Genomic DNA, 23,342 nt, shown 5'->3' with positions numbered 1-23,342 from the left:
GAGCTTACTTGATGCTTCACGTGACTGTGATCACTCGTCACTCCGCAGGACTGGTCCACACAGCATTTGATGGCTTTACCTGATACTGTTTTATCTCTTTTTTCTTCTCTTTCTTGGTAGGCAATCATTTTTGAGGTAGTTATGAATGGATTCATATCATTAATATCCTCGCGAAGAGGCGATTTCCCGTGCCGCCAGTCATCATTCGAGGCTGATTCGTTGGAACGTGATACAAGAACTGTACGGGAGCAAAGGACCTCTCTAAAACTACGTCTAGAATAAATGGAATCGACCCCGCTGAGCCATTTTATGCTGCGTATGTTGTAAGCAAAGCAACATCATTCCATAGAGCCACCTTGCCCTGTACAGTATCATGCTCGGGTAGTGATCGTGCGCCCGATTCGGTCAAAGCTCTCGGGTTCTCTGATTCGCCTCATCATGGTTCCGTCCGAGGGGGTCTCATTTCTGTAATGGTATCGATTGTATCATGCTAGGGCAGTCCTTTGGTCAACATCGCTTCTTTTTCGGGCCAAGCCAACTGCGCCACGCAGGGCTAATCCGACCGACTCAACTGCGTGGAGGTGATTCGTTCGAAATGCAGTGCCAGCGCGTAGATCAAGGCAGCTGAGCTGATCATTTCTGGGCCGAGGAAGCAGACCGTCCCCGGCAGAGACGTGTTAAGCCACTTGATCCATGGGATGAGCTGTTCCTGTCGCTTGGGCCGTTTACGGGCCTGCCAAATGAGCTCCGCGGGGAGGACGGAGGGGAATATATGACCCCAACGGCGGTGGAGTCGCAGGCCCGTAACGCGGTCACGTTCATGCACGGCGAGTTCAGTGGTGGAGAGGAGGGAATTCAGGGTGGGACAGGCACCGAATCATCACGATGTCCGGACGGAAGGAGGAGGGACAATCGAATCAGAGCCTGGTCACGACGGTCGCTAGGAAAAGGAGACTCGATGGGCCTTTAGCATGGGCAGCAGCTCGTTAGAATAACGTTGAACAGTCCAAAGTATATCGAGCAATATGGGATTGCATTATCATAGTATGAACGGTATATGATTATAGGATTATCAGATCATGGCAGCATAGTAACATGGTACTATAGTAGTCAAGTAGCATCGTATTGTAGTAAAAATGGGTGGATAGGAGGCCACGCTGGTAGACCATTAAGACCGGAGATTGGAGACAACACAAGATGAGCTCCTCTAGGGACTTCGGTCTCTTGTGCTCTGGGTTCTAAGCTTTCCCCCAATAGGCAGAATGGCTGATCTCGTCGGAGGATTGGGCTCGCCCTGATTATCAGACGCTAGTCCGGGCTTTCATATAAGGAGAGCCAGCCCACGAGATTTCCTTTTCCCTCCCAAACCCGAAGGCTTTTTGACCTCACTTCCCCCTCCTTTTTCCCATCCGAAGAGGTTCTAGATTGATCCCTTCCCGTCCCTGTTGAGGCTCTCCGGTCCCAAATTCCGGTGTTGCGGCCCCTGGGATCGATCATAAAGGGCTTCAAACGAACTAATTAGTTCACCAGACTAACCTGACTAAACCATACTGGGCGGAGACCGTTGGAATGGATCTTCGGGGCTTTGCGTCCTGTGAGGCCGCTCTTAGGCGCCGTTTTTGACTTCTGCCTCTTCTTCTTTTTCCTCGTTCCTCTTTCTTCTCTCTTCTTATCCCAGGACCAGAAGTCCTGATCCCAATTTTGCCTAGGAATCTGATGGGGTTCCTAGTAGTGGAAGAGGGAGGCCCCTTCGTTTCCCCGTACGGCGCGGTTGCGGCCGTCTGACTAACCTGAGTAATCTGACTAACCCCAGCTGAATTATTGTAACCATGCAGTCGAGGAGACAGCCCTGCGGATTCTCGGGGATCCCTAGGATATTATGCTGCCGAGTACCATGAGAAGATGAGCAGAAACTCATCACCAGCGACTCTGTTTAATCACCAGCGAAAAAGACGGCCATGTATGTATGGTACGAGCAGGGTAATTCCGTGGTACACAGCCCGATTGCCGCCGACAGACCGGGGTACTGGCGGTATTGGCTGTATGGGCGGTATGGGCTGTAATGGCTGTACCGCCAAGCCGTTCTCGGGTGTCCATTCACTCCGGCTGTTTCCTGGTATTTTTCCCTCACCCATTCTTTGCCTCCACTTCGCCCTTTTGACGCATCCCTTTGGACTGCCTTTTTACGCCCAAAAATCTGTACGGGAGGTACGCCTGGTTTGACTCCGTTTGCTTTTCAATCGGATGTTCGTTAATCCTCTCCCCCCGCTCCCCTTCTGATCCCTTCCCCGGCCTTGGATGAGAGCTCTGTGGCCACGCACCCACCCACTCCGGTTCCCCCCCCCCTCTTCCCCCCTTCTTCCGGGAAGTCCACCGACTCTTTCCCAGCCCTGGATGGTTTTCGGCCCGCAGCTATCGTGGTCTGATCATCCCCCTTCCCTGCTGCCCTGCTTGGTTGCCCGGCTTCCCGCTGGCTTCCCACCTCCCTAGGTCACCTTCCCCCCGTGACCTTCCCCGTGACCTCCCCTGTTGCCTGAGGCCCCCATAATTCCCTCTTTCCACGTGACTCTACCACCTCACCCCAAACCTCTGCCTCACGTCCCATCTGCTAATTCCGGAACCCGGCCTCAGTCATCCGATCGCAAGTCGGGAATTTAATTCATCCAGCCTCGTCGGTATGTACCTCCTTCCCTCTTTCCCCTCCACCACATTCGGGGATGGCCATGGTTGAATGATCGTTGCTGCCTTCGTCTATCCTCGGCGACCCAACCCCCTCGGAGCGTGTCGCGACCGGGCGCGCTGACCCTAAACATCTCGGCCCTGACGCGTTCGCACCGAGTGGGAGATGCGTCCATGAGGCCCCTGCCCTTCCCCATTGGCATTGGAGATGATTCCTAGGCGGCGGACTCTCGTCGCGATGATAGCGCACGTCGCTGCAGTGAACCTCGCTGACCTCCCGCTCCCTCAGGTCAAACAGATGGGTTGGTGATTCCGTCCGAGATGAATGCCTGGCTCCCTGACGCCTCGACCCTTCCTGGCCAGGATAATGGCGCGTTTAATCCTTCCACAATAGACCCTTCTACCGCCTTCCTCCATAACTCCCCGACGCCTCAAGACCCGAACCAATTCCAGCGCATGTTCAATGGCGTGCCGCGGAATGCTTCCCCCGGGTTCCACAACCCTAACCAAGTGATCCCTTCCAAAAGGCCTCGCCCAGAAGATGGGATGCCCATGTCGCCGCGCCCAGCGCCCGGCGCTGGGGTGACCGGGTCACGCTCTCAGACCCCACATCAGGTCCCTTTTCCAGGCTATCAGGGCCCGGCCAACGGGACTGCCCAGTTTCCTCAGCATCCCACGCCGTATCAGCACCTTCAGCAGAACGCGTCACCGGGAGTGACCCAGTCACCCATCATGCCAGAATTCGACCAACAGAGTGCTCGGATGGGAACCGCCTCGCCGAGTCCCTACTCCCCAGCTGGTCCGCATATGGGTGGCCCACAGATGTCCCCTTCACAGTCAGATGGAAGTCGTGTAAACACTCCTCAGAATGCCAACTTCATGCCCGGCCAAGGCTTCCCCCAAGGCATGAACCCACAGTTCCAACAGGGACCCGGGATGGCGGCAGCCGGGCAACAGCAACCCATGCAAGTTCAGCAATTCAATGGGATGCAACAGGTTCCTCCTGGATATCACCAGGCAATTGCCGCTCAGCAGCAACGACTTCGGCAGATGCAGATGCAAGGCCAAGGGCCGCAAATGAACGCCAATCCCCAAATGGCGGGACGCCCCCAAGTTCCCGGAGTCATGAATCCTATGGCCAATCCCCAACAGATGGCCGCCATTCGGCAAATGCAGCAGAATATGGGCAAGCCCAACAACCCGGAAATGTTCATGCGGACACTGCAGAAATTCATGATGTCACGAAATCTGCCCTTGGATCCTAACCCAATCATCAGCGGTCGACCCATCAATGTAATGCAATTATATGGTACCGTCATGAAAATGGGTGGATCAAAGAAAATCACTGCCATGAACATGTGGCCGATGGTCGCGCAGCAACTCCAGTTCCCGCAAATGCAGTTCCCTATGGCGGCACAAGAAATTCGGGACTATCACCAAAGGAATCTAGGCCCTTATGAGCAGGCCTATTTCCAGTCCCAGTCCAAACACTTTGCCGACCAGATGCAACAGCAGCCACAGCCGCCGCCACAGCAGCAGCAGCAGCAGCAGCAGCAGCAACCTGGCGGGCTGCCACGCCAACAAAATGACCCATCGCAAATGCAATTTCAGTCACCTACTGTCAAAACCGGCCACTTTGAGCAGCCTCAACCAATCGCTCATTCCCCTCAAAATAATACCCCCATCTCCGCCAACTCTCAACACACCCCAGTTAATGGATTTGCCACCCCTACGCAAGCGCGAAGTCAAAGCAAGTCTGCACAGCAGGCACACCGAGCGAGTGTCTCTCGTCAATCGCACCCTCCGGGCCCGCCTGAGGTTACGGCTCCGTTCACAGCACCATCCCCAACCCAACAAGGGAAGCCCGCCGTGCCAACTCCTGTTCAACAACAGCCTGGCCCGATGGCGCCGAAGCCCGATCAGGTAATGAAGAAACCCCTGGAGGACCCATTTAAACCGATGGTTCTCACAGAGCATCGTTTACATGGGCCCGTTCAGGTGGATGAAATGTATCAGATTGGCGACGACATCTCACGACTCCGCCCGACCGTACCCAGCTTTGCAGAATTGGGTGTCATTGACATCCATGCTCTCACTATGGGACTGAAATCTGGAATCAATGCCGAGATCCGAGTCGCCTTGGATACGCTCACTACTCTATCATGTGAACCCGCCATCCAAATTTCACTTGAGAACTGCGATGATCTGGTGGAAAGCTTAATTGACTGTGCCGATAACCAGGCCGATTTCTTGGCCGATCACCTCCCCGAAGTGTCAGACACTATGGTGATGCGTTCATACGAGGATGTGACTCGTGGTTGCCAGTCTGAGCACTCTTCTCTTGCTGACGTTCATGAATTTGGAAGTCTGGATTATGAGCTCGACCGAGCCGTGGATAGACTGATTTGTATTACCACCATTCTGCGCAACTTTTCATTCAGCGAGTCAAACTTTGGCGCCTTGGGCCTGTCATCTGTTACTCAGTGCCTTGCCAATATCTTCCGATGCATTGGGACTCGCGATATGTTCCTTCGGAATAACCAGAATACACTGGATTTCATGAAAGACGCCGTTATTTTCATGAGCAACTTGGCACATGTTATGCAAATTCCCGGAAAAGATGAAGCTTTGAGTCTGCTGCACTTCCTCCTGGCCTTCTCACCGTCGTCTGAATCAGCTGGGCCCAGCCCGGATCAGGTCATGTTCACAGCATTCAATCCCTCTATCCACCGATACACTCCTTCTGCTGTTGATGGCCTTGCCAAGCTGCTGGCAAGAGATGATCCAAACCGGATTTATTTCGGTGCCATCTTTTCTGGAGATGGCGCCACGCCTCCTCAGCCTGAGCTTCTCACCCGCACATTTGGCCTCGCCATCTGCGCGGTCCCAGACAAGAAACCCCTGGCGGTTGCAGATGCCCGAAAGGTATTCCTCATGCAAGGCCTCCTAGCTGCCGATGTTCTGACTACCTTCGCCGACGGACTCCTAGCCCAGCTATGGCTTGGATCTGTCGATGGCTTTGCGATCCATCTTCTTCGCCTCTCGTGTCTCCTGTGCACTGAACGCATCCCGCAGATCAATATGCGACAGCGTGGTCAAGCCGAAGCCGAAGCTTATGCCTTTGGATCGATCATTCACCGCGGTCTGGCCATCCTGCGCCGACTCGCCGAAAAGTCGAAGCAAATAGACAACACCTCACCCCTCCGTCTCCCCTCCGGAATCCTCCCCCGCAAAGAGAGCCTTCTTGGTGCACTTCTCCTTCCGAACATGGACCCCACCATCATTCGCCAACTCATTACCTATGCTCGGCTGGCAGAGTAAACTCGGTGTTTTGTTCTCTTTTTTTTGCATCTCCTCGCCACCTCACGAGTTACCTCTTTAGCACACGAGCAGGCGAATACACGGCTGGAGTGATATGGACGCGAGGGCGTTGCCGCTGTGCATGAAGCATCTACGACAAACTTTCTGATTTCTGTCATGTCATTTGTACGCATGTTTCTTCAAAGTCAAACGGTCAGGTTCGATCTTCCTATCTTTTTTGGGCGCCGGTGGAAATGGGGGCTTCTTTTTTATTTTCCTTTTCTTTTCTATTTTATTCCTATTTCCTCTCTCCTTCCTTCCATTGTGAGATAGCGTGCCTTTTATGTTTATCCATATGTACAATGCTCAAAATACCCTCGGCTAAACGCGAGATATTGAGGACTTATCTTGATGCAGCGGCTGCTCATCGCTTTATTCCTAGAAGTAAAGATGTGGTATTATGTGGTTGCGTTAGGCACACATACTCGTCATGTATGCTATATCTCTAGCTAGTTCCGAATGAGATTAACTGATCACGGAATATGGTGTTATAGTGTTCCAAAGAAGCAGAAAGCGTTGATTCACTTGTATCATGAGCTATATTTAGGTATATGCATTCAGATACCCCAATATATTTTTGGATGATAACATATTGAAGCACAAGATGATCAGAGTCGACTTGAAGTTATAGTATGGTGGATTTCATAGAAAAGGAAAGCCGAGGAAATCGAAATTAACCCGCTTAGCCTCGAATTCTGTCTTCGTCATGAGCGTCATTGAATTGGCACAGATCTCTTTTCAATCTCTCGTTTTCATTGCCGAGATATGTGAAGACTCATTTTCCTTGTCGATCTTCCATCTGCCATATTATAGCTGACTGGTGTGTTTTCCTGCACCACCTGGTCAGGAATAAAAGCTCGGCCCGAAGACGGGCGTCGAGGAGAATGGTCCAAGTATGTGAGATGGTAGCGACTTCTTTGTTGGTCCATCACGGGTGAGCAAGAATTCATTCCCGAACAGCTCTGCTATCCTCGGGAGCAAATATGGTCAACAGAGGGTCGTCTGGAAGAGGGGGCTCTGGGACTATTTATGACTACGTGAGACCTAATCTTTGCTGGATAATGGTCACAACCTCTGTCCACTCCCGCATCCCCCCGATTCCGATATCGCCACAGGCAAGCGTTTTCTATAGATTCCTATTAGCAAGGTACTCCCAGTAACTACGCATCCTCACGAGTAGTGCCAAGAAATAGACTCTGGAACTACAAAGAAAGAAGATGGGGGAAAGAGTCCACGTACCCCAATAGGCCTGAAGACCTCAAACCAGCCTTGCTTTGCTAGTTCATTTTTGTCCTCCGTCTCCGCGCCGTCAGCCGGCACACCCCAGTCCTCTTCCAGGACGCGGATCTGGCTCGTAGTGACAGGGTGAAGCCACATTGCGACGTTCATAGCCGGGAATACTAGAATGCGTTTCTTGGCCCCGTCCAGCAGGCCGGACGTATCCCACGCGCGGATCAGATTCGTCAACAGATTGTCTGATATGCCATGGACGATCTTGGCGAGAGTGTTTGCGCTTAGAGGGGCGATAACAAGAATATGTGCCCACTTGCGCAAGTTAATGTGCAAAATGCCGGCGCCTCGGGTCCAGGAGTCGGCTTGCTCATCGCTGTCTTGGTAGACGCCATCGACGAAGGGTAGAGAGGCTAGTGACGCGACAGTGGGTTGTTCGGGAGAATCTCCATTGAGGAAATGGGATGCGCTGCTTGTCAGAACCACGCGTATGGAGAGGTTCTTGTGGTGTTGGAGGGCGGAGATGATTAGAGGGATCTTGATGGTTGCAACGGAGCCGCTTCTGAAGTTCCATGGGGTGTTAACTTTCATTGGAATTGGGAAGATATAGGACATATCCAAGGTTTCTGGCTAGTCTAGAAAAGGAAAAGAAAAAGGGATACAAACGCGGCTAGAAGGAGATGTGTCTTGCCGTCGTCGATTGCGGCTGCAACAGCATCAGCCGGTGCTATTGAGCTGTCCCCGGACATCTGAAGTAGAACCCCTAGTAGGAGATGCGGTAGAAAAGGTTGATGAGGCAAGCTGTTAGGCACCAGACAGCTTGAGACTGTATTCAGCAGAGCGTAATGAGATATGGAGTCAGTTCTAGCTGGATTTAATGCAGACAGAATGTAGAATCTTCATGAAGGCGAGATTGCTAAGCTGGAAAGTGCACCCAGCTTTCGCTTCTGCCACTACACACCGCCCAGTTAATAAGCATATCTGTTAGTCAGAAATGCGGGGTAGAACTACAGAAGTAAACTTAAAGAGATAAGGTAGATTCAAATCTGATGGCACCTTAGTTTACTGTGCAGGCACTGCTTGCTATTTCATGTCATCATGTTTGAATTCTAGTAAACAATGTAAAATCAACACCCCCCCAACAACAGATCACTGCGGCGCTTGAACAACATTCACTGAAGTTGTGACATTCTTCAGGATTTCAGCCTTTTTCTTCTCCAATTCTGCCAGTCGCTCTTGCTTTACTTTCTCTTCGGCGTCTTCCTTCTTCTCCTCCTCCTCCTCCTCATCCTCATTCTCCTCCTCAAGGTCGCTTTTGGTAGCTCCAACTTTCTCACCCTCAAAGCCCATTTTAAGGACCATCTTCAGTGCCAATCTTCAAAGAATTTATTGAGCTGAACTTGTTTGAGGGGCTAGTCTCATTAGTTGAGCGCTAATTAAAGAGTCTTTCATATCGACTGCAACGATGGGTTGATACTTACATTTACTTTGGAATTTCTGGAACATACGAGACTTTATAGAGGGAGCCACTGAAGGAGACCACTAAAGCAGCTTTGCCAGACAAACTTGTCTTACGCTTCCCTTCTGTCGAAACATCAACCGGCACAGCCGCAGCTTTGCCTTATCGTGCTCCCAGCCCACAATTCCTCTTCATGCGAAAAATTACTTCCAACGAAGTGGCGAAGTGTTCGGTTCGCGCAACCGATCTCAAAAAGCTAGAGGGGGCTGGTGCATATCAAAGCCTATCAGTGGAGCAAGGTGGGTCACTTAATTGGCCATCCATTGCGCTGGAACGAACGCATGGCCCATATGGTGTCGGGATTTTGGCGTCCACTGGCATCTCCACACACGGCACCACCACTGTGATTGTGAATGCGATGCACAGTGTGATGTCATAAGGGATGCCACCATGCGCAAGCCGTGGGGCAGAGATCAACATCTTTCTCTATTCGTATAAATACAAAGTCGACTTCTGCGTCATAGCTGAGAGCTATACTAGGCTAGTGCGGGGGCATACTTCGATTTCGATCGGATTAACTGATATTTTATAGAAATATGCGATCTAGAACAGCCTTAAAACTGTTCCTGTCAATTTCCCATGTCAATTCAGTCTAGCTCAGCACGATAATTCTTTTCAATCAACTACCTCAATTTCTAATCTACATGCCTATCGAGATCATCAAGAATCTATATTCTTCACACCAAAAAAATATTCTGACAGTTTGAGACGTCACAGTGTTAGGTGCATTTTCTTTGAAATTCTTCCTTCCTTGGATGCCTTGAAATATATGTCTTGGATATACTCATCAAATAAGATCACACACTATTTCCGCAGAGGATTTTTACTCATCGTGGTTCATCTCTAGTCCGAAGTGAAGAACACATTTTTTCGAGAAATTTCTTTCTTCCCAGCAAGAGGATTTGGTATATACTGTACTTGTCTGTTGGGTATTGATCCTGTTATCGGCTTTCACTATCTTCACTACTAGTAGCAAAGTTCTTTAATCACATTTTTCCTCACCACAACACTCACTGACATGATCGTCTCTTCATCTCTAGGGTCAATATATGCATGAATTTTGAACTTATCCATAACTTGGATAGTGACATGAAGAGGATCATTCTTCGAGGTGGTTGCGTTATTGCCACCTGGAAGTCTGGTAATAGTACCCTCGTGCACGGGACCTCTAAAATAACATCAGCTACAAAAGTTCAAGCGAAGTAATATATAACAAAGTGTTGTCCTACAAAATGAGAAGTGGTTCTGCCGGCAGTGATCGCCAATATCGATGACCAATTTGCGCCACAATATTCTCAGTTGTGATTTTCAGAAGTTGCGGCGTCCTTTTGATCTTCAACTTGCCAGCATTACACTCAAGGAGGTCATAAGCGTTATCCTGCCACTTGAGAGGAACCCCGTCAACAACTCCAGATTTATGTGTTGGAGGAATATTCGAACACGGCCTTTTGTTTTCCCAGCCTACAATTTTTTTCATGTTTTTAGAATCAGGAGGTGCTTCCTTGGTGGCATTGGCTGCTGGGCTTGCTCTCCAGCTGGCAACCTTTCTAGGATCGACGTTTCCACGTGTGCTCATGTTTGCGGGATTCAAATTCGAGAAGAACAAAATTTGGCATAAAAGTTTTCCACAGAGCGTTTGTTTTCCCAGCAAGTCTTTTGTTCGAGGTTTATTTAGAATAGTTCAGGATTCTTTGAGAATAATTCAAGGAAAGGTATTCGAAGCAGAAGAAGACCGTGTCTACTGGCCTTTATATACGTAGCAAAAGAGTTCTTCTTAAGCTTGGGGCCTGACATCAAACCTTTATACCCCTGGGGGATATCTAACACATTCGTAAGTTCAATTTTCTCGTTGGATCATATTACTAGTGGGGTTAGGTAGCCTCGAGGCGCCAGCCTAGGCCTGTGAAATAGTCATACGGCAGCCAACACATACCATCCAATCTTACAAGACATGAGCTTTTCTTAATCCCTGTCATCTATAATCGTTCTGCTTAAAGGTGGACCGCTCAAAGATTCTTGAGACTTCAGAATGCTCTATGTGCCCATATTATGATAGTACTTCTCCGTAATCACAGGCTTGGCTTGCCTCGTCGCCAGCATAGTCTCTGAAATGTCAAATCTGGTTCTATCGACAGGTCACCGGTTCTATAGGAAAATCACTCTATGTGTTAAGGCAATAGATAATGCACAGCCCTGTCCTACGGGTTAGGCCTCGAAGAAACAATGTAAGAAGGAAGCCGCGAACTTGGACAACAATTAGTCGCATATCTATCTTTTGTTTGAAAGTGGGTATATGCTGATAGGGACAGAGGTGGTTCGCGGCAAACGTAGTTTCGGAAACAGCAACTCGGGATAAGCGAGTATTTTGGGAGAGGCAGAGAGTAACTGGAAAACTAATGAAGTCTCGATGTTGATCAAGTATGAGCTGAAGCTTTAGGTCGACTATAGGCCCTAGGAAGAGATAACATAGTTTAGGCCGAAAGAAAACTAATATTGAGGACGATGCTATCTCACTTCATTTGTATCATGATGCCATGATATTATATTTCTCAGTTACAAGTGGACAATTTGTTGGTTGGTCAAGCGTTCAAGCGTCGCAGCCTGCTTCTGAATACCTTCAACATTAGCTTACCATGTTGGGGGCCTATTGATCACTCGAACCCAACACCAGAGCTTACTTACTCGCCGTAGGGAATCTGCACGCCTGTGCGGGTTTTCTTCGGAAACGACCGTCCAATTTCTTACGTAGACTCCACAACTCCGGCGCCTAACGAAACCATACGGAGGAGGCATTCAACCGTTCGAGTCGGAAGACGCTGGATCTTGAGACGAGGTTCCTTCAAAAAGCGACCCGTCAACTGCAAAATAGTTATATAATGCAACTTATAGATTTTGGGCCTTGTCTAATTGAGAAATCTGTCTCCTCATTCCCAAGTTCTCATATTTGCGATATTGCGAGTCGCCAAAGAGGGCCGATGCAAGCGTCTCAAAAGAGTGGAGATATGAGAGACCGCCGATGCTTTATCGGCGTTCACAAGAAATAATGATATATGGATCCATTCAATTAGAGATCAAGAAACCAGAGGAAGCCTCCATTGAGTCGTCGAGCATATTTAGAGTAGAAATGGTACAGGGAGCGATTAAAAGAAACGCAAAGCGCCGGAGAACAGGGCCAACGAGAGGAACGAAGAAATCAAAACACCCGCAAGAAAGAAAATGGCCCCATAAGCTGAAATTAGGAAAAAAAAATACACCGCAGGAGTAGGGAATCGAGGAAAAGGGAAAAAAAATTACCCATAGACAGCAGCTGCCTCCGGAGCCAACTTGGTTCCCTCCTCTTTCTGGCCCTCCGTATGCTTTTGTTCTTGCTCTTTGCCCATCTGTTCCAGCGCTCGCCAAGGTTCCCTGCTCATTGGGAACCCATCACTGCTTTTGAAAACATTCCCTCGACCACAGAAACCAAAAGTGGTCCATTGTCGGGGAGTGGAGGTTTGGGAGATGTTTAAAAGTTGCGTTCCTGGAGAAATTTTACAATCTCAGGTTTCCGCCAGCCCTTTGAGGTACATATTAATATCATGAAGGTTCAGAAAGGAATTCAGGTAATAGTGAATACCTTGACAATGATATGCCCGTTCAGCCTGTTAATAGAAACATCGGGACTCCGTGTGTCAATTCCGAGGGTAAGAGCCAGGTCACTGCGCAGAGCATCCAAATCTCCCTCTGTCTTCTGAATCTTGGTGAGCTGCTTGGTTCCACCTGCTTTTGTAACAAGGTAGACAGGCAGCTGGTTGGAACCAGTGCGGCGAACAAAGTATGGGAGATTATTCAGTTGAAGCGCCGACTGAGGTTGTTTAGCCTGCTTGGGCAAGGGTGTGGAGGATGAGATGGGTTGCTCTTTCAGAGCTTGTGCTTGACGGCGCAGTTGTGTCAGGAACGTGCGGGTTTGGCGACTGGAGAGAGTAATCTGGGAGGAGCTAGGGCGCAGAGAGAATAGAGAGCGAGGAGCTGTAGGGGGGAAAAACAAAAGCTTTGTTAGATATTGTCATTTCAAGTAGTAGGATGGCATGATCTCCGAAAAAGGTGCGGTTTGATTTTGGTACAGAAAAAATTCCAGTCCAGAACCTCTCTAGATGCATAAACCATTTCGACAAACCAACAGAGGGGAAATGAAAGCAAGACTCAAACTTACAGAGTGCACGATGTGAGACGGAAGATAACGAAGAAAGCGGACTCCGCATCTGCACGGAAGCCACGGACGACGCCAGGCGGCAGTTGGCAGTCTGTTTGCACACGACCGAGGCAGCCGAGGCCGACTGTCGAAGAGACGCCATTGAACGTCTGAGATGGGCAGGGCGAAGAACCTGGCAGGGGAGCAGAATAACACGAAAAATAAGCCCGCGTTGCAAGTCGACGAAAGGACGAAGCAGGTTTCTTCGCGGCCGCCGATTCTGCCACCGCCTTTATTTTCCCTGAAGCGGTTTAGCGCCGCCAACCCTCCCGCACACAAATTCAAAGTGCGAGATTGTGTCTTGTCTTTGAACAACCCCCTCAGTGCTGTCCACCATGGCTGACAACGCCCCTCCCTCCGCTGAGATGCTCAGCGGCGCTCACCCGACCGATGCCACCCCTCAGTATGATCTGCTGCCCCGGCTGATCCCGTACCTCGACCGCCACCTGGTTTTCCCGCTGCTGGAGTTCAGCGCCGGCGCCGATGAGGAGGACAAGGAAATCACCCGCGCCAAGTACGAGTTGCTTAAGCACACCAACATGACCGACTATGTTGCCAATTTGTGGAAGGAGATCAACGATTCCGACGATATTCCCGACGAGTTTGTCAAGAAGCGCGAGGAGGTTCTGGCCAAGCTGCAGCACTACCAGGATCAGAGCGAAAAGATCACCGAGCTTTTGCAGGATGAGGATGTTGTGGGCAACCTCCGAAGCGACAAGGCGGCTAACTTGCGCTTCTTGGAGGAGCAACACGGTGTTACCAACGAGATGGTCAACAGCCTGTACGACTATGGCCGGTTCCAGTACAGCTGCGGCAGCTACGGTAACGCCGCCGAATTGCTCTACCAGTTCCGTGTCCTGTCCACCGACAACGACAAGGTTGCCTCTGCCACCTGGGGTAAGCTGGCATCCGAGATTCTGACCACCAACTGGGAGGCCGCCATGGAGGAGGTGCAGAAGGCCAAGGACTCGATCGAGACCCGTTTGTTCAACAACCCGCTGGGCCAGCTCACCAACCGCTCTTGGCTCATCCACTGGTCCCTGTTCCCCTTCTTCAACCACGATCCCGCCCGCGACGTTCTGACCGACCTCTTCTTCTCCCCCGCCTACATCAACACCATCCAGACCAGCTGCCCCTGGATCCTGCGCTACCTCGCTGCCGCCGTCATCACCAACCGCAGCCGCCCTCATAAGCACACCGGTGTGTACCAGAAGCAATTGAAGGACCTGATCCGAGTTGTGCGCCAGGAGGGCTACGAGTACACCGACCCCATCACCGACTTTATCAAGGCTCTTTACGTCGACTTCGACTTCGAGGAGGCTCAGAAGAAGCTGGGTGAGGCTGAGGAAGTTCTGCGCACAGACTTCTTCCTTGTGTCTGCCGCCGATGCTTTCGTTGAGGCTGCCCGCCACCTTATCTCGGAGAGCTACTGCAAGATTCACCAGCGGATTGATATTAAGTAAGTGACCAAATGTTCAATTCTTGGAACCCCAAGGAAAAAAAAAAAAAAAAAAGTCCTATCTAACCGGTCTTCAGGGACCTTTCCACTCGCCTTGGCCTGAGCCAGGATGAGGGCGAGAAGTGGATTGTCAACCTCATCCGCGATACCCGAGTTGACGCCAAGATTGACTACAAGGAGGGTACCGTGATCATGAACCACCCTCCTCAGTCGGTGTACCAGCAAGTCATTGAGAAGACTAAGGGTGCATTCTTCCGGACACAAGTCTTGAGGTAAGAGAGACTTTCTATCCTAACCACATGCTAGTCTGTTTCGGGGTTTGAGAATATCAATTAACTAACACCTTATTCAGCTCGGCTGTCGCAAAATGAAATACTTCCCTCACCCTTCTCTCTCTATGAGCTGATGCCAAAAACCGAATTTCTTCTTTGTTATTATCAACCCATGTTTTCTGCCTGCCCATTTTAGTGATCTCTCCGTGTATGTCACAACACGGTTCTTTGAGGGATGGGGACTCCGAGCAGAGTGGCATCCGGCTGGCGTTCTTAGGTGGTCCACCTTTTTGATGTTTCCTTTTTACCTCTTAGTCCACAGTTTTCCTCTTATCCCCTATATTTCCATGCCCCATTCTCTGTCGTCAGATATTCTCTTCTTTACAGTTTATTTATCTTACGTGCTTGGTTCTTTTTGTGTGTGCCAAGAAAAGATGACATCCTTGTCTTTGCCTCTGGTGGTTTTGCGAAGAACGGGAAGATGGAGGGGCTCAGGGGAGGACAACGGACCCTACCCTGCATGGAGGGTCCATGCATGACGCTTCTCCTCCGCGCCTTGTCTGTTTCTTTTTGTGTCTGAAGAAGGAAAAGACGGGGCATCATGTAGAAGATCCCAGATTTCCGTTCTGGGGTCTGATGGATCTATGCTGTTACGAATGGTCTATAGAGATGAGTGAAAATGATGTCTGACAATGTTCGTTCCGGGTGGTTTAGATGCGGTAGATTGAGTCTTCGTAACGTAACGAAATAGAACAGGGAAGTTCATGTCCAGGAACCCCCTATGATGGGGTTCATGGAATGAAGATCAAGAAAAGAAACGGAAGGGTATCGTCAAAAAAAAAAAGCAATATCCCCCAAAGCTCCATGGGCTGGTGTGTCTAGAGGTCATGTCCGTCGTGTCCTTTTCCTGGGGAGGAACGGGTCTCCTAGCGCATGGTTTCAATCCACGGATAATTGAAAGCCTTGAAAGACCTGAGAATCCTGCATAGCTGGTGCTTCCACATGTCTGGCAAACGATATTTATAGGCCAAAGAAGCAGAATCAAGGAAATTCGAGCCAGCAACCGACCCTCTTGAGGCATTAGAGCAATCAAGTCATGGATAGTATTCGTGGTCCTCTCTTTCATATTCCTTGGAGAAACAAAGGAAGAGCATCTGGATCCTGGTCAGGTATATTGGTGGAACTCATTGTCTATGGTTGTCAAAAGATCGGGACCATTGGACACGGAAAGAAAGGTGGTCCTGGTTTGCTCAACGGCCACCTCTGGGATCCGGATCCACTGGGCGTCTGCGAGCTCGATTGGGATCCACCGGAATGATCTCATTGATATAGGGCTCTGACGGTTGCCGTGAGGACCCGTCACTGCTATTCTGGTCCCAATTCGTGCCAGGATTCTGGTTTGTCATGCGCAGTGCTTCTTGTCTCTCGTACTCCCGGGACATGGCCGCAAGATCGTCGATTTGTTCCTGTGGGAAGCAACGTCAGTCAACCTGTCGAGCCCTCGCACTGGAGTCAAGACAAACCCGAGTGAGAGGCACCCCTGTGATGAGGTAACCTTCACGCCCCTTTTAGACATGCAACGAAATCTGGTTAGAGCGTGTCAACCGTGGCGCATGGCGGGTGGTGGATTCCAAAGTACCTGATAACTATACGGCCTGACTGACGCTGACGGACCAAGAAAGTAATGGATGTGCCCAAGCACAATGTGTCGGGACAGGCCATACCCAGGCAGCCAGTACTGTTGAACTCGAGACATGATCGAGTCGCAGTATAGAACCCGAGGCGTGTGCGTAAGGCTCTTTGGGGAGGCAAAGGGGTTGTGAAATAGGGCGAGTCTGGTAATCAGACAAGGCCGCCACGAGAAGGGCCGGAACTGGACACTGGCAGCGGAGATCTTTGGTATCTTTTTTTCCCTCTCTCTGTCGGTTCCAGGACTACGTAGGGGGGAGGGTATAAATAGCTGACTGGACCAACCGAGCGGCCCTTCTGATGGTCACCTCCCCTCCGTAGTCAACCAAGGACTCCGACGGAATGGAAGGGGAGAGAGAACGAATGAGACCAGCGTCCACCAGGGCTGCAGTGGCACTTCGTCTTCCTTTGTCCAGATCCGTTCGGGGCAACGATGATCTCAGCCATTGCTCGCCAATGCTCGCGGAGGACGCACCGCGGACACCGACTCTAGACTTACATTTCGGACACCGTTCGCGCCAGTCGATGAGATCCACCGGTTCTCGATCTTGGTTGTGGTTCTTGACAAATGCTATCCTCCACATCGGCCACGCAGCTAGTTTCAGCCAGTACTCCACAGCCCGGGTTCGGGGGTGCCATAAGGTGAACGGCCATGGATCACCGCAGCAAGAGCTCCTGAAGAACATCGTACCCCATCCAGGAGATGATCCAGTAACCGGCGATTTTCCTGTCCCGGTCCAGCCCAGGCTGAACAGGAGGACTTCATGTCGGAACCGTCGGGGGGACGCACGACGCAGCGCCAGAAGGCCAAACTAGAGAAAGGGGGTGGACGACCGCCTCACTTCGAAGCGACAACGACACCCAACCCTTTTTCCTTCTGACGGATTTTTGATTTCCAGGAAAGATTAATATCGGACCGGACCATGCTCAGTATAGGGGATCCGCCCTGCCACACCAGGAAGAACGCCCCCAGTCTCCCCGTCGCCATAACCGGGGGCTCGGGCCAGTGCCAAAGTGAGGCTTGCTTAGGGGACAGCGCGCCCTCGAATCACTGCAAAGCTAGAGGCCGAAATGAACAACGCACCCGAGAACCAGAATCCGCATGCGAAGGTTGGCATCTGTCGGGCGCTATCTGTTTGTGGAAAACAGTCTTCTGTCTCTGCCGAGACCGAGTTTCTGCATACGAGCTCTTCCCCCCCCCCCCCCCCCCCCCCCCCCTTCCCATCCTCCCACCACCTTCTTTGCGTCTTGCTGGGTTCCATATTTCAATCTTTAGCTTCTCCAGGCCTCTCCTACTCAGAATCCTTCAGTTGCGACAATCTCGGCCAGCGAACCCCCGAAGGCATGGATGGCCCTGGCAGGAAACTGGATTTGGTCGTTGTTCATGGCGTGTTCTTCTTCACCGCACTTCACCCCTCTTTTTTTTCCGATGCAGCCAATTTGCTCTGGCTGCGCGAATGTCGTGGCACCATGAGCTAAAGTCTTTCCCTCGCGGGGTCCGACCTAAGCTGCAGGAAGCATTTCTGCAGCTGTTCGTTTTGGGGTGTCGAAAAGACGGTGGGTAACTGTCATTGTAGAGGGAAGGACATTTTGATGCCGAACACATGGCAGATGCAGACGCCGGTGTTGGAATATCGACTGATGGAACATAGATAGACCTAGATCCTGCGGAGTTTTGGCGTCCCACTTGTTGACTCCGGTGTGTGAAATGATTGAAGGACGCTGGATGAGGGCATCTGAATGCTAAGCGAGCACAGCAAAGTCGGAGTGAAGGAGGTGCATAGGACAAGCTCCTCTGACACTTCGCCCTTCTATTTATGGAGAGTGTCACTGGACTTTCGGACAGGAGAAAAAGCAAATCTGTAAATCGCCCAGCGGTGTACTTCCACGGGCTGTGGACTGACTATCTACTCGGTAGGTCGGTTTCAAATTCAATCTGACGAGACAATATTTGTCTAAATGTCACCCATTTCAGTAGGCGGCAGTACGCGCATTTGAAGCCACCAAACTTCTTCAGTCAGACTATTCCACAGGGCCTATATATACATTTGCTGTATTCCAGTCTTGATGGATTCTCGATGGATTCCTTTTCTAATCCACAATCCACAGACCATGTATTTGAGGATAACATCTAGATTTCTCATGCAGAGCCTTGTCTTGTTGCTCGAATTCCTTACATAGTGATAGAACTAGGACAATTGCCTCAGGAACAGCGGGAAGCCTCCAGTCTTTTGGTTGGTGGAAACAGGGGAAAAGATAGAGTTTATTATACCCTTGCCTGCATTCTTGGTTTCGACTTGAATCTATACATACAAGCATGGATCAAAGAGTACTTCCGGTCATCATGATCTCGATGCCCCGTATGAACATAGACGCAAAGAAAGAATGAGTTTCAAATACCCTTTCTACCCCTTTGAGGGACGATATCCCAATGCAATCTCCCTAGCTCTGTGCAAAGGAATAAGTAGCCCAGCCGCCTGGGCGAATGGGATAGAGGGGTGCTGCGTAAAGGTTGTGATTGGATGATGATGAAGAGGACATTGCGGGAGACCGTTGCTGCCAGTCCGGGTTTTCTCTGACTGCTGCCTTGGCTGCGGCGACTTTTCCCTGGAATTGCTGCATCAGGTCCCCCTCCGTAAGATCATAAAGAAAATCCCGGATCAAGCAAGTTTCTTTTTCAATAGATGAAATCGTCAAACGCAGGTATTCCTTTATCCCTGCTGTTCGCAAGCTCCACTAGAGTCTGGCATTGCTTTTAATGCAAGCGAATGCGAGTCCTTGCCATTTCGTTCACTCTGAGGATCTCGGTGTCATCTGGCTCTTCGGCGAGAACCTGCATTTCTTTGAACTCCAGCCATATTCTCAGTTGGTGTTCTAGCAAGAAAGAAACCCATTCATTAAGGCGCGGCACAGGGACATAAAAGGGAATTGAGGCTGCACTCTCGAAAGTCCGGCAATGGTGCACGAAAATGATTTTCAAGGGGTCTGGGGTTCACATTTCAAAATTCAGCTCAAACTCCCCTTCGGCGAGGGCTCAGAAGAGTGATGAAACATCGTCTCAGGCATTTTGGCAATGCTTGTAGGGGTTCCAGATGCGGGGATGGACGTGGGCATCGGCCCCTCTTTAAAAAGCAACAAATATCCCTGTTGAGTGCGCTCTGGGTATACATTTGGAGGCTGGAGGCTGGGTATCCAGTTCTCGTCAACAGTGAGTGGTCTACTTGACATATACAGTCCAGCGAGTACTTTTTATGGTACCCAATGCGACAGAACATGGTGGGGCCAACTTGTAGGGGAGGCGCATTCATCAGGGCGCAGTTGGAGAGGTTTATGTGGTCCAGTTCATGCATGCGTACGCCTGATCACACCGCATGAGCGCTTGTTGTTTTGGGATATGTTGGGGCAGACCCGAGGATAATTGGAGTATCCAGTAGTATATAAGACCGTGACATGATCGTAGTAATAATTATCAGAACATCTCACATGAGCAGGATTATGCTCAGTTCCCCTAGAAGATCAATTAGATTGTACTCACAAAATCTCGGTTATTCTCGAGTATTCTCGAGTCAATCGAATCATCTACAGGTGGAATCCCACAACTCGAGCAATGAAGTTGGGTGCAATAAGCCCTGTCCCCAGATGATTGGGTATGTGTCATACATTATTTCTCTAGCCTTTTCATAATTCGTCTGACAACTTAAGATGAGCGCGCAATACTTTGGTATCCTCTTGTGACCTGCTTCCAATCCCTCACTGCGGGGGAACATATGGGTGGACAAGCATGTCACTAAACCTGAACAGAGCGATGATGATTAGCTTGTTTCGCGGAAAGAAAGCAAAGAAAACAGAAAAAAAAAATCAGGGAGAGCCTGTAGAAGCGGACGCTCCGGTTTCAACTTACTTCTCTAATTTCTCCTTTCCACGGACCTCCTCAACCAATAAAGGCATCCGAACCACGTTGAAGTCCTCGTAGAGCTCCTCGATCTGTTCAAGATACTTCTTCTGCATCTTCCTCCGCGCATTGCACTGGTCACAGTTGCTGCCTTCCTTGGGGAATAGCAGTTGGTTGACGACGATCGAGTGGGTGTCGATGCTGTAGCTGGTCAATTCCTGGATCATGCGCTCGGTCTCGTACAATGACAGGAACTCTGCGATGCAGACACACACGAAGGTGGTCATGTCCGGGTTCTTGAACTGGGTGTTGACCTCGCTGATTGTCTCGCGCAGCGATTCCATCTTCTGCAATAGTTCGTCCATGTTCTGGCCGCCGGGTAGGCCGCCCCGGGCACCAAGAATCGAGTTCAGCATCGGGCCGAACTGCGAGGACAGCTGCGAGAGCTTGGCCAGGGCTTTCTCGAGGACGGTGGGGAATTGGAGGAATCGGAGGGTGTGGCCGGTCGGCGCGGTATCGAACACGATAACCTCATATGACAGCGACTTGACCTGCTTCAGGACTTCGGCAAAGGACATGGCTTCATCGACACCGGGGATCTGCAACAGTCATGATACGATCAGTAAAGCTTGTACATTTCCATCCATGGAGATCGGGGGCATGTCCCGGCGGTGCGGCCACTCACGCTGAACGCCAGGTCTTGCATCATATTACCCATTCCCAGACCCGCCATGGGGTCGTCACCCTGGCCTTCCCCGTTGGCCAGGAGATCCTGAATGCTGCCGTTGGGGTCAATTTCCATGGCGCTAAGGTTGTCGAAGCCGTCGATGAGGCGGGCCTCCTTCCCGAATTTCTGGCCGAATGCATCACTCAGGTTGTGGGCGGGATCGGTGGAGATCAGCAAGACCGACTTGCGGACTTTGGCCAGCTGGATGGCAAGGGAGCAGGAGGTGGTGGTCTTGCCGACACCACCTTTCCCTCCGACGAAGATCCAGCGGAGGGTGTTTTGGCTGAGAATCGACTGGAGCGTTGGCTCCATATCGAGCTCATCGCCATGGACGACAGCAGAGGACATGGCGAATGTGAGGAAAAGGGGGAGTAGGGTAGTCGGAGGTGGGGAGGGTTCGGGAAGGTCGAGAGGTGGGGAGAGGCGGAGAGGTGAGGTTCAAAATTCCAGGAGTTTGCCCCGCAAAGGCGATCGAACATTCGCGAACGATAATGTCGACAGCCATGTTCGGAATGTTCAGTATGAGCCACAGATGGGAGTCTCGATCAACTAGTTGGACAATCCGGTTGACCTATACTTTCGATTGTCTTGGGTTGCTCGAAGCCATGACCGGCCCCAGGCTGCCTTCTGGCCAAGTGGATAGACAGAGTATACTATGCATGCAGTGGCATGGTGACAGCTGGAGCAGAATGATGGTAATTTCAGATCGAGTATTTAGTAATATGATGATCTAAAGACATCCTAGGTCCAACCCGGGTATTGGTTATCCAGCGTCTAGTAATAGATCGTGAGGTTCCTGTTTGATTCGCTAAAGGCTTGTTGAGTTGATGTGTTTGTTTATGTATCCGTCAAATCAATGGTGGCAGTATTTAATCGGCTCGAATTCAAAATTTGAACAAAAAAAGAAATAATAGGCCCGAGCCGCGGATCGAACGCGGGACCTCGCGCAATTGTGCTTGGGGTGTAACCCTAAGCGCGAATCATACCACTAGACCACCCGGGCTATTCATGTTTATAATCTGAGGACTTTACCTACATAAGGGAAATCCTTGTTTCCCCTTACTATAGGAAGTATAGATACCCCGAACTCAGTTCAATCGTGAGACCGCCTTCTTTCTAGATCAGGTCGCGGCGACGAGAAGTCAATGACAATATAAAGATAGTATACTCTGAAGGCCTCTAGCAGATCTATCAAGGGGTTTCAAATAAGACATGGGTATGTATGTCTCTCTCTCCTTATATATATATCACGAGGTATCGGACGTTACATATGTAGGGGAATACGTCTGGACACATGCGTTTTATGCTCAGCTAAAAAGACCATAACATCAACGCATGGTCGCGTTTATACTCTAGCACCTGAATATGATAGCTCACAACAGTGGATTGATCCCTCTACAAGCTCCCAGATCCCTGTCATTCAATGTTGTCCACCAGGAAAGACGAAGAAAGTAACCTGGCTCCAAATTACTATTCCACCCCGCGTCAAAGACTGCTGTCACAGCATTGAATCCATCAGCAGCCGAGGATTGATATTTATTATACAGACCTATCAGTAGAGAGTGTTACAAGTATCCCCTACAAAGCCAGTGAAGACAACAAAATCTACAACACATAGAAGCTGCAGCAAACCTAGTTCAAATTCGACCCAAGCTCAAGACCCCATGCCAGTATAGCCGTGCCTCGCTAAGAGACATAGAAAAGACAAGGATAGAAGGGTGTGGCAACGGTCCAGCTTTGATACTATCCTCTCTCAGACAGAGCTGTCATAAATAAGTTGCATCAAATCCGCCCGTACGAAGGCATGAATGACAATAAAACTCTTCATAATATCGCTGTTCATTAAAATAAATTAGCATCTCAAGTGACCCATAATATGATGAATATTGACTAAGACCGGGTACATTTCAAAAAATAATTATCACAGGTTGAATAAAACCTCGGTGGGGGATCATTGTTGATATGCTCTGCTTCTTGGAAATTTTCTCACTAAAGTCAATCATGATTCACCTGGCAAGAAAAATTGGGGGGCTTGAAAAAAATTAGAGAATAATAGGCCCGAGCCGCGGATCGAACGCGGGACCTCGCGCAATTATGCTTGGGGTGTAACCCTAAGCGCGAATCATACCACTAGACCACCCGGGCTATTATGTGAGTGATATGCAAAATTGAACATGATGAACCAGATTACGGCTTTCAGAACCTCCTACTCTGACCACGGCCGACAATCTCCACTGATGGCAGCCTCCGCGGTTATCGGTGCTCTCCGATGCTAACACACCCGTAG

At 50.1% G+C, this 23,342-nt stretch overlaps 8 protein-coding genes across 8 annotated transcripts; 2 read left to right on the top strand and 6 right to left on the bottom strand.

The window, feature by feature from the left end:
- Positions 1-3,000: 3,000 nt before the first annotated feature.
- On the top strand, positions 3,001-6,000 carry N7462_009462 (putative ARID/BRIGHT domain protein (SWI1); the record flags this gene model as incomplete). The annotated part of the gene is made up of 1 exon (XM_057081176.1): positions 3,001-6,000. One exon carries the CDS (start codon positions 3,001-3,003, stop codon positions 5,998-6,000), a length of 3,000 nt encoding a protein of 999 aa, XP_056930013.1.
- A 1,072-nt stretch (positions 6,001-7,072) lies between these two features.
- N7462_009461 (putative flavoprotein) lies at positions 7,073-8,018 on the bottom strand (the record flags this gene model as incomplete). Its single annotated transcript, XM_057081175.1, has 3 exons — positions 7,073-7,165; positions 7,279-7,831; positions 7,936-8,018. The coding sequence occupies 3 exons, from the start codon at positions 8,016-8,018 to the stop codon at positions 7,073-7,075; spliced, it is 729 nt and encodes a 242-aa protein (XP_056930012.1).
- A 400-nt stretch (positions 8,019-8,418) lies between these two features.
- On the bottom strand, positions 8,419-8,619 carry N7462_009460 (uncharacterized protein; the record flags this gene model as incomplete). The annotated part of the gene is made up of 1 exon (XM_057081174.1): positions 8,419-8,619. One exon carries the CDS (start codon positions 8,617-8,619, stop codon positions 8,419-8,421), a length of 201 nt encoding a protein of 66 aa, XP_056930011.1.
- Positions 8,620-12,290: 3,671 nt separating this feature from the next.
- On the bottom strand, positions 12,291-13,119 carry N7462_009459 (mitochondrial 54S ribosomal protein mL49; the record flags this gene model as incomplete). The annotated part of the gene is made up of 3 exons (XM_057081173.1): positions 12,291-12,341; positions 12,402-12,793; positions 12,942-13,119. 3 exons carry the CDS (start codon positions 13,117-13,119, stop codon positions 12,291-12,293), a joined length of 621 nt encoding a protein of 206 aa, XP_056930010.1.
- Positions 13,120-13,351: 232 nt separating this feature from the next.
- N7462_009458 (eukaryotic translation initiation factor 3 subunit E) lies at positions 13,352-14,846 on the top strand (the record flags this gene model as incomplete). The annotated part of the gene is made up of 3 exons (XM_057081172.1): positions 13,352-14,475; positions 14,553-14,747; positions 14,828-14,846. 3 exons carry the CDS (start codon positions 13,352-13,354, stop codon positions 14,844-14,846), a joined length of 1,338 nt encoding a protein of 445 aa, XP_056930009.1.
- Positions 14,847-15,997: 1,151 nt separating this feature from the next.
- N7462_009457 (uncharacterized protein) lies at positions 15,998-16,503 on the bottom strand (the record flags this gene model as incomplete). The annotated part of the gene is made up of 3 exons (XM_057081171.1): positions 15,998-16,213; positions 16,271-16,312; positions 16,387-16,503. The coding sequence occupies 3 exons, from the start codon at positions 16,501-16,503 to the stop codon at positions 15,998-16,000; spliced, it is 375 nt and encodes a 124-aa protein (XP_056930008.1).
- Positions 16,504-16,681: 178 nt separating this feature from the next.
- On the bottom strand, positions 16,682-17,090 carry N7462_009456 (uncharacterized protein; the record flags this gene model as incomplete). Its single annotated transcript, XM_057081170.1, is given in 2 exon segments — positions 16,682-16,925; positions 16,936-17,090. The coding sequence occupies 2 exon segments, from the start codon at positions 17,088-17,090 to the stop codon at positions 16,682-16,684; spliced, it is 399 nt and encodes a 132-aa protein (XP_056930007.1).
- A 3,243-nt stretch (positions 17,091-20,333) lies between these two features.
- Positions 20,334-21,403, bottom strand: N7462_009455 (ArsA family ATPase; the record flags this gene model as incomplete). The annotated part of the gene is made up of 2 exons (XM_057081169.1): positions 20,334-20,927; positions 21,014-21,403. 2 exons carry the CDS (start codon positions 21,401-21,403, stop codon positions 20,334-20,336), a joined length of 984 nt encoding a protein of 327 aa, XP_056930006.1.
- Positions 21,404-23,342: the final 1,939 nt, after the last annotated feature.

Source organism: Penicillium macrosclerotiorum (genome assembly GCF_028827735.1).
Source record: "Penicillium macrosclerotiorum strain IBT 26536 chromosome Unknown utg000009l_segment0_segment0, whole genome shotgun sequence".
NCBI classification, from domain to species: Eukaryota; Fungi; Ascomycota; class Eurotiomycetes; order Eurotiales; family Aspergillaceae; genus Penicillium; species Penicillium macrosclerotiorum.
Note: the sequence above shows the minus strand (reverse complement) of the source record. Positions and strands in the feature narration are given on the sequence as shown.